Source organism: Primulina tabacum, chromosome 8 (assembly GCF_025594145.1).
Source record: "Primulina tabacum isolate GXHZ01 chromosome 8, ASM2559414v2, whole genome shotgun sequence".
Classification (NCBI taxonomy): domain Eukaryota; kingdom Viridiplantae; phylum Streptophyta; class Magnoliopsida; order Lamiales; family Gesneriaceae; genus Primulina; species Primulina tabacum.
The window spans coordinates 295,205-304,067 of record NC_134557.1 but is presented as its reverse complement, the minus strand read 5'-3'; the positions used below and the strand labels follow the sequence as shown (position 1 = coordinate 304,067).

General features: G+C 35.6%; 2 protein-coding genes across 2 annotated transcripts; one reads left to right on the top strand and one right to left on the bottom strand.

Moving 5' to 3' along the window:
- Positions 1 to 73: 73 nt before the first annotated feature.
- LOC142552598 (ABC transporter A family member 11-like) lies at positions 74 to 1,940 on the bottom strand. The gene is made up of 6 exons (XM_075662302.1): positions 1,318 to 1,940; positions 1,120 to 1,260; positions 895 to 1,038; positions 499 to 795; positions 327 to 407; positions 74 to 237 (listed from the first exon to the last, which is right to left on the bottom strand). The coding sequence occupies exons 1-6, from the start codon at positions 1,681 to 1,683 to the stop codon at positions 88 to 90; spliced, it is 1,179 nt and encodes a 392-aa protein (XP_075518417.1). The 5' UTR covers positions 1,684 to 1,940; the 3' UTR covers positions 74 to 87.
- A 186-nt stretch (positions 1,941 to 2,126) lies between these two features.
- Positions 2,127 to 5,956, top strand: LOC142554257 (ABC transporter A family member 12-like). The gene is made up of 11 exons (XM_075664947.1): positions 2,127 to 2,287; positions 2,459 to 2,753; positions 2,893 to 2,969; positions 3,087 to 3,204; positions 3,307 to 3,426; positions 3,515 to 3,630; positions 4,598 to 4,759; positions 4,919 to 5,081; positions 5,157 to 5,282; positions 5,382 to 5,465; positions 5,706 to 5,956. The coding sequence occupies exons 1-11, from the start codon at positions 2,231 to 2,233 to the stop codon at positions 5,954 to 5,956; spliced, it is 1,569 nt and encodes a 522-aa protein (XP_075521062.1). The 5' UTR covers positions 2,127 to 2,230.
- The last annotated feature ends 2,907 nt before the right edge of the window (positions 5,957 to 8,863 follow it).

Genomic DNA, 8,863 nt, shown 5'->3' with positions numbered 1-8,863 from the left:
TACCAATGACAATACCAGTTGGAGAATCTATTTCTTTATACATTTCCAGAATAATTGTCCATTGAAACAGGTGGAGTTGGAAAGTAATCAGGCACTGGCATTTTCTCGCGTTGTAGCGGTCTCCATCTCTGCTTTCTTTACAATATTCAGGAAAACTTCCTCAAGTGTAGCCATGCCAATCACTGTGTTCACAATTCCAAATATTTTCTCTCGTTTTTCGAGATCTTCAAAGAAATCCTGTAAGTTTCATGATGAAAATCTATCAAGAATTACAAAAGAATTTTGTGCGCAATTAAATATAACTTGACTGATATACATATTCTTACATGTAACAGCTCCTCTTTCTCACACTGGATAACGAAAGTCAAGAAATATTTTTCCTCCTCTTTTGGAACCACATTCAGATGCTTTCAGAAGTTAAAACAAACGTAGTTCCAATCAGAAGAAGCCTATATAAAAGGGAAAACTTCTATAAAATAAAGGGTGGAAGTTAGGTACCTGTCTGAAATAATCTTTTACAGCATTTCGATTCTCCAGGTTAACATCTACCACTTCAGCTGCAGCATTTAATTTTGGAAAGTTTACTTTAGCAGTAAAACCCGTTCCAAATTTGGACTTCAGAAATGTTGAGTTTCCAATGCAACGAAGCCTTCCTTTAACCATGATTCCAATTCTATCAGATAACACATCGGCTTCTTCCATAGAATGAGTTGTTAGAATGATCGAACGGCCTTGTTTTGCAGATTCGATCACATTCCAAATATGTCTACGGGCTATAGGGTCCATTCCGGTGGTCTGGAAATTCAAATAGGGGCATCTAAGAGTTTATCTCGAAAAAAAAGAAAAATCGCTGATAAACATAAATGATGAAGGACATTTTGAAAATTCGCATACCGGTTCGTCCAAAATCACAAGTCTTGGATTTCCTATCAGGGATATTGCAAAGCTAAGTCGACGTTTCATTCCCCCGCTGTAGCTACAGGATCTTACATTGGCAGCAGCAGTAAGTTTCACCTGTTCCAGCAGTTTTTTAGCTTCCTGCATTTGAGAATGTACCAATATTACAGATCGAGTCTTCTACTCTTGTTAACTGATCATATCATTAAAGATCTGACTCACCGATTCGTGTGAATTTTTGGGCAAACCTTTGATACTGGCAAACAGTTTAAGGTGCTCAACAGCAGACAGTACATCCCAGAGCGTATCGAATTCTTTCTTGGGATCTTTTTCTTGGCAGCGCTCAGGAATAAAACCTGAAAACTTTATGCAAAGACTTCAACAATGCAAAAAGATATCTACTTCATGAAGTAACAGTACCTTATCAAATGGAATCGGTCGACCAGGATTGTTTGCCATGATACGACTTACAATAGAATCGATCCTACGGCTTCCACCACCGCTCCAAACAAAGTCGTAACACGGGACTTTAATGAAGAACATGTCTTCACAAGGTGGAATGGACATATCAGTAACAGGCTTTGGATCATGAGCAGCGCCCATGGTTGGCTTCTTCTCAGAGTACTTATTCATTTCGGTGATTCCAAACACCAAAGCCATGAAAATAATGGATGCAAAAAGCTGTATGAACGTGATTATTTTCTGTCTCAAACAAAGGATGTAATTTTTCTTCAACAGTGCAGTGGTCTGTTGCATTAACAAAGGGAATCCGGTTTGCATTTCCATTGCTTTTCTGGTAGCAAACTGAATCAATCGTTCTTCCTTTGAGGCAGGGTTTATATCATGATTTCTGGAGAGGGAGCCAACTCGGACATGTGAGTTTTTTGAATTTCTCCTTTTCTTTTTCCAATTTTGAAGAGGCCTCGAATTCTGTGGGCAACGCGTTTTTCTTCTATTTCAAGAATGGTCGATCGATACATGAAATTTCTTGAAATGTTTCATCGACAGACCTCTGTAAAATATGATTTCAAATTAAGTAAACTGCGTAACAGTTAGCGTGTCAAAAATAAAAAAAACCCCACTAGATTTCTATAATTACTACAACATCACATACGTACGTTTGTAATCTAAAAGGGATTGTTTGCCATTAATTTATGGTCCTTTCCTGTTTTAACGTTGTCAAAAACAGAAAGTTTTGCAGATATGTAGGTTTTGCGCGTGGAGTTGAATTGAATTGAATTGTTTTGAATTTTTAAAACGAAAAGAATTGAAAAAAAACACTATAAGTTTGCCATTAGTCTGTTAGCCCACTCATCAGAAGAAGAAATCATTCATGGCTGGGTTTTGGAACCAGACCAATGCTTTGTTTCGGAAGAATGTTTCATATCATGTACAATCATGTCTTCATGTTTTCTACGGCGTCTTTGTTTTAGTATCTTTTTGCATTATTTAGTTTATTCCAATGAAGATTTTCACCTTTCTGCAAGTCCCCCTAACAATCTACAAGTCTTGGGCTGAATAACATATTTTATGCAATTCCTGAATTTATGTTATTCTGCAGAAACGGCATGTGAGATCAAATTTGCGGATCGTTTTATTCCCAGTTATCGTATTTACTGCCATCGCGGTCGCTGAGCACGTGTTTAAGGCTAGTACTAAACCAAAGATGAACTCAGAGGGAGCATTTTACACCACCATGGGAAATCCTCCTCTCTTGCAAGTGCCTGCTCCTGATTTTCGTGCTGTGAAATCCAAACACAACGAATACAATGACCTGCCTGATGAATCATGCAGAACAAAGGGGTCTTGTCCAGTGACAATACTAGTAACAGGAGCAAATAAGACTCTTGGAGAAGGTATTCGTTGGAATACTAAATTTCTGTAATCTCATTGATTTTCTTGATTTTGTTTGTGGCGAAATTTTCATAAATTAAATTCAACACTATTTACCAAACACTTACAAAATGCTTTGGTTACATTTTGCAATCTTTGAAGGTGTGATGGGGACAATCACAAGTTCATCCACCCTAAATGTTTCTGATGGCTTGCCTGCTTTTGCCAAAGGTCTTTTTGTAAGTTAATTGTGCCATCGGTTTATTGTTTTTTCTTCTTCTCAATATTCAAGGAATCTTTTGTGCATAAAATGATTTAAATGATACTTTTATTTCCCTAACTTTTGACTTGATCAGGGGACTACTAGGAGCCCTGGTGTTTCTTTCTCGGATCAGTTCGATGAAAGTAGCGATATCTACATTGTTCAGCCACAGTGCTCCATTCATTCACTCCCAGCATCTAGTTCAACTTATGGTAAGTACATGAGAAATTTTTGGATTCCAGAGATATTAATGGATACCCATTCTTGATGGTGAATATTTTTCACCTATCTTGGTACTTCTGTCTTGATTTTAGGCATAAAATGTGCTAGAGCTTGGTCTTTGTGGCGGAGAAGCTATTCAGAGATTAACAATGAGCTGTACATGGGATACCTAACGGGAGGCAGAGAGAGAGTGATCAATGAGATCATGGGAGGTTGGCTAATAACTTGATATATATTTTCGATAATCCCTTCGTTGCTCATATGCGTCAGCTTATTCAGATCGTCGATCTTTATTTGTAGCATATGATTTTCGGAATTCTAGTGCAAAAAACTTTGATGTCACTATTGCATACAATGCAACATACAAGGGAGGAGAGGAAGGACGAGTGGTGCGAGTTCAGAGAGCTGAGAATATGGTACTTCATCAAAATTTGCAAACTTTGTGCTTTTCGGTGACTAATTATATTTCTTTTCAAGTAGACTGTTGTATAAGGTTTGATGATTCCACTATGTTTGAAACTTTTAAAAAAAATAATTACAGCCTCAAAATTAAAGGTATTGTTTATGAAAAAAATTTATGTAACAAGCTCATTTTCATGGGAAAAAATTACAATTTTAGTATGGTAAGTTGACATGTTTTGCGTTTTAGTCCTGTAACTTGTTAATATTTTGTTTTCATTAAGTGATTTCGATTACTTTTTTTTTTTGTTTTGGTCTTTTGATTTGCCAGAAGCCACTAAACCAATCGAATATTGTTTCTATGGTTTGAGAGAAAACGAATATTTCGTAAAGAAGTTTAATCTTGTTCATAATAAAAGTACACTATTTATTTATATATATGACAAATCAATTGATAAGAAACTCAATCTAATCTATACATGACAAATCAATTGATAAGAAAATTTAAATCTAAGTTATTGAATGAAAAATAAATATTGACAAATTTAAATATTAAAACACAAAATAAGTCAACTAACACGACTAAAATTGCAAATTTTAAAACACAAAATAAGTCAACTAACACAACTAAAATTGCAAATTTCCTTTAATTTTCGCATTTCTATTTATTTTTTGTATTTTCAATGTATTTGTCAGATCCGTAGAATTGGTCCCTGATATTTTTAGCCCATGCTATAAGCACAATAATGGTATTTGCTGGAAGAGTCGAGTTCTAGTATGAGGAGATCACTATCTCAGTAAAATTTGTGTTCCCCCGTGTTCTGCAAAAAAGTAAATCCATGTCATGGATCTTTACCATTTCACACAATGTTTTAATTAAATCCAACTCTTTTAATTTGTAAGATTTACTTTAAAAATCTATATATTATATGCTTAGCCTGAAATTGAAGCACTTGATGCATTGATACATGGGATAAAAAACAGGTGGCCAATGGTTTTCTCCAGTTTTTGCTCGGTCCAGCCACGAATATGATATTAGAGTCCGTATCAGGAACACCCCAGCTGAACCATTACATGGGTCCAAGTGCAGATGACATCGAACTTTTAGTAGTTTTGTATGCATGGATGATCCTACAATTACTTCCTGTAAGTTTGCTATGTTGTAGAAATTCCAGGCTCCGATTCTAGTTGAAGCAGTGTTTCCCTATCTGTCATTGCTAAATTTTTTTAAAAATATATATTTTTAGTAATTTGTAGAAATGTCGATAAAAGAAAGAAAGATATGAGGTGATATCTTAAATGCAGGTAATGGTGGAAATTTTGGTATATGAAAAGCAACAGAAGTTGAGAATAATGATGGGAATGCATGGCTTAAGCAATGGGGCTTATTGGTTTATTACATACATGTATTTCCTCATCGTATCATCAATTTATATGTGTTGTTATCTAGTATCCGGTAAACTGACAGGTAAGTTCGTATCAGAAACATCGATCCTTTGAAATATTTCTAGGTTTTTTGGGTAACATTTACTCCATTCTCCAGGACGTTGGATCTTTATCATGAATTCTTTTTCTCTCCAATGCACGTTTTACTTCGTCTATATCAACTTGCAAATTACGACAAGTTTTCTACTAGCTCTACTTTTCAAACGTGTGAGGTCTGCTTCAGGTTTGGACTGATCAATTTGATATTTCAAAGCATTTTTAATATTTTCATCATCAGAGATTTACTAAGAATGGTCCATAATATTTTCTGAGTATGCTGCAGTTGTCGGATTTTTCATTGTCTTTGGATCTGGCCTTGCGGGAGCAACACTTTTCAGTGATTTGGTTAACGATGCTTCCGTAAATAGTAAGTACAAAAACATATCAAATTGAATTTCTTGTTTAGTTAGTTAACCTTGTACTTATGTGGAATTTTACAGCTGTTCCTTTGAATTTTTTAAATAGACTATATATTAAAATTAATAAATCAGCAAACGGAACAAATGTTTCCAATGTTTCTGATTCTGGAACTACTTTTTTTCTTGATTCAGTCTGTAGCTTTGTCTTGATCATAAAGGCTATTTAATCAAATTGCTTACTATACTAGGAATCTGGATCATTACTCTAGAGATATTTCCCGGATTTGCGTTGTATAGAGGAATGAAAGAGCTCAACGATTATAGCAACGGAGCAGTTAGCACTGGGACTTTTGGGATTCAGTGGCGTCACTTGAAGAATAGCAGCAGTGGAATGAGAGAAGTATTAATTGTCATGACTGTAACCTGGCTGCTTTTTCTACTGATGGTCTATTTTGTTGATAAAATTTCATCGTCTACAAGTCCTTTTGTGAGAACCTGAAATTCCAGCCGCAGCAGCAGCTAGCAAATTTCAGCAGAAGCTAAAAATTCCAGCAGAAACTAATATTTCAGAAGCTGGTAATTTTCCAGCAGATTAGAATCCAGCAGCAGCAGCACGAAATTTCAGCAGACAGTTACTAATTCAGCCATGACTTGTAACTGAAGCATTTAAAACGGAATAACGATTGTTAATGGCAGATTATGGCCATTAATTGGGAGGCTAACAGTCAGAATTTTGTCTATATATAACACTCTCAAACCTCTGAAATGGGTTACACAAATCTTGAGATTATCACTTGAATTTTCGAGCTAAGAGAGTGCTGATTTTCGAGCAGCAGAAACCAGTAGCAAGAAGAAGCAGATTTCAGACTTCAACCGAAACACTTTTAGCAAATTACTGTAAGTGGGCTTATGTATAAATATCTTGAAACCCGTTTGATGATTTCTGTTTTAAAGCAAAAGTATATTCTTGATTTCTGATATCTGATTTTAAAGCACTGAAACTTAGTGAACTAATGGTAGGAATATATATTCTGAACATTACTGATTACTGATTACTTAGCCTCACCCCTTAGAGGGAGAGAACATATAGGGGACTGATATCAGTTTAGCCATGAAATTCACGAACGTGCTCAGTGCTTACTTGTTAAACTTCTGATTCCAGATATCTGAATACTGATTACTGATTTCCGAATACTGAATACTGATTTCTTTTATGAAAATGAGAATTTCTGTATATTATTCGTATTACTGTTTCTGTATGAAAATGATTTCGAAAACTGAGAGTTATTCCCGCCCCCGCTTACTGAGTGACAATCATATCACTCACCCACCAAACTCATCTCAGATAAGAACGATGAAGAGTTGTTAGAAGAAGAAGAGCAACTTCAGTTTTGAGGCTGGTGATGAAGATCGTTGTTCTTAGTTCTGATTTATTTTCCGCTGCATCTGTTTAGACATTATATATTCTGGTTTTACATTTCCGCTGTAAAATATTTATCATTGAGTTTGTATCAGACAATGATTATTATGAATAAAAGACTGGTTTCTGAATTTTGTACTTCTGAGGCTTGTTGTTTTCGAATGTAAATTTGATACCAACGCCGGTGTCAACCAACCCCCGTCCCGGGGCGTGACATTGAAGTGGTATCAGAGCAAACCAGGTTTCATAATCTTGGGAGGAAGAACTAGAAATAATAAGTTCTGATAGATTTCTGAAATTAATTCCTGAAAGTTACTGAAATAAGCTACTGTAATAGACTTCTGAAAATTTACTACTGTAATAAACTACTGAAAATATAGACTAACTACGTACAGTTGGGAAAAATCAGTAAAGGAAACCAGTAGCCCGAAACCAGAACCAGTAGATGGAAACCAGTAGACCCAAAACCAGTAGCCCGAAACCAGAACCAGTAGATGGAAACCAGTAGACCCAAAACCAGTAGCCCGAAATCAGAACCAGTAGACGGAAACCAGCAGATCTGAATGCAGAAGACTGGGTCAGTAGACTCGGAATGCAGCAGATTGGTTCTAACAGTGCTGGAAAAGCAGCAGACTGATTGCAGTAGCATCAGAATTGCAGTAGACCGCGAATTCCAGTAGGCGCATGCAGTGACCTTGCAAATGACATGGAAGTTGAGGTGTTTTTCGCGCAAACTTCAAACGGCCATAACTTTTGATCCAGGATGAATTTTTACTATTAAAAGTAGGCGTTGGAAAGCTCTCGACGAGGAGAACCTAAATAAAATATTGAGATTCAATCGTTTTAGCACCGCCGACGAACCCCAAAATCCATCGTTAAGATAGTGATATCATCATTTCCGTAAAATTTTCCAACTTTTCGAAACTTTGAGAAATTTTCATTTCCAAACGGCTTAGCATTTTCTACACCAAACTTGGTACCATTCATGTTCTTGATGTGAATGATTTTTAATAAATTTTTCACGGAATTCTGAGATTGAAAAATTTTGAGCTATTTTCTTTCACTGAATGCATAGACAGTACTGATTTTGTTCATTCCAGTAATTGTCTATAACTCAACCTGTACTCTTGAGATCAATTCTGAACATTCACTCTCCTGTTTTAGATGAAGATTATGACTGATCAGAGTAGCTACATTAAGAGCTTAGAGAAGAAGAAGTACCTATCTGATATAAGTTGACTTACATTTTTGGGAATTTATCTATCGAAGATAAGCTTCTGACTTAAGATGAATTGTTTGGCTCACGGATAATATATTATTTATGAAAATATGAGATAAGGATTATATAAGCTTTGAAATTCAGATGTAGAAAAAATTTTGTGTCAATAATTAACGATATATACATTAAATTTGGGATGCTAAATAAGGACCTCCAATGAAACTTGTTAAAACATGCTAGACTCATAGTCTTGATTAAGGAAAGATTTAGTAAAAGAAGAATTGTCTGAGGATTTAGTTTCTTCCGTTCAAGGTTGAAAGAAATTTTAACTAAGTTATAATTATTGGGACTTGAAGCAATCGGCTGATAAGGAGTTATATTTTAAGATTCTATATTGGTTTCAAGATTTGAGTTAGTAATCGTGTTAATTTTAAGATAGAATAAAATAAGTATGGATACGCATATATTCAGTGCCGATCTTATACAGTGTACTTTGGGAATTGATTGGTTGGACAAGAATCATGTAATGGTAGATTGTCGGAGTAAGAATGCCAAACCCCAATCCAAGAAGAAATCGTACTTCGTGGTAAAGATAAGTAATAGAAATCCTTCCTTTCTACTTCTCAGACCTAGAAAGTCTAACTAGCAATGATCGATCAGCGAGGTAAATAAAAAAGTTACTCTAAAGATAGAGGATATTCCAGTTATTCAGGAATTTCCGGACGTCTTTCCCAAAGAACTCCCTGGCACAATCCCCGAACTTGATT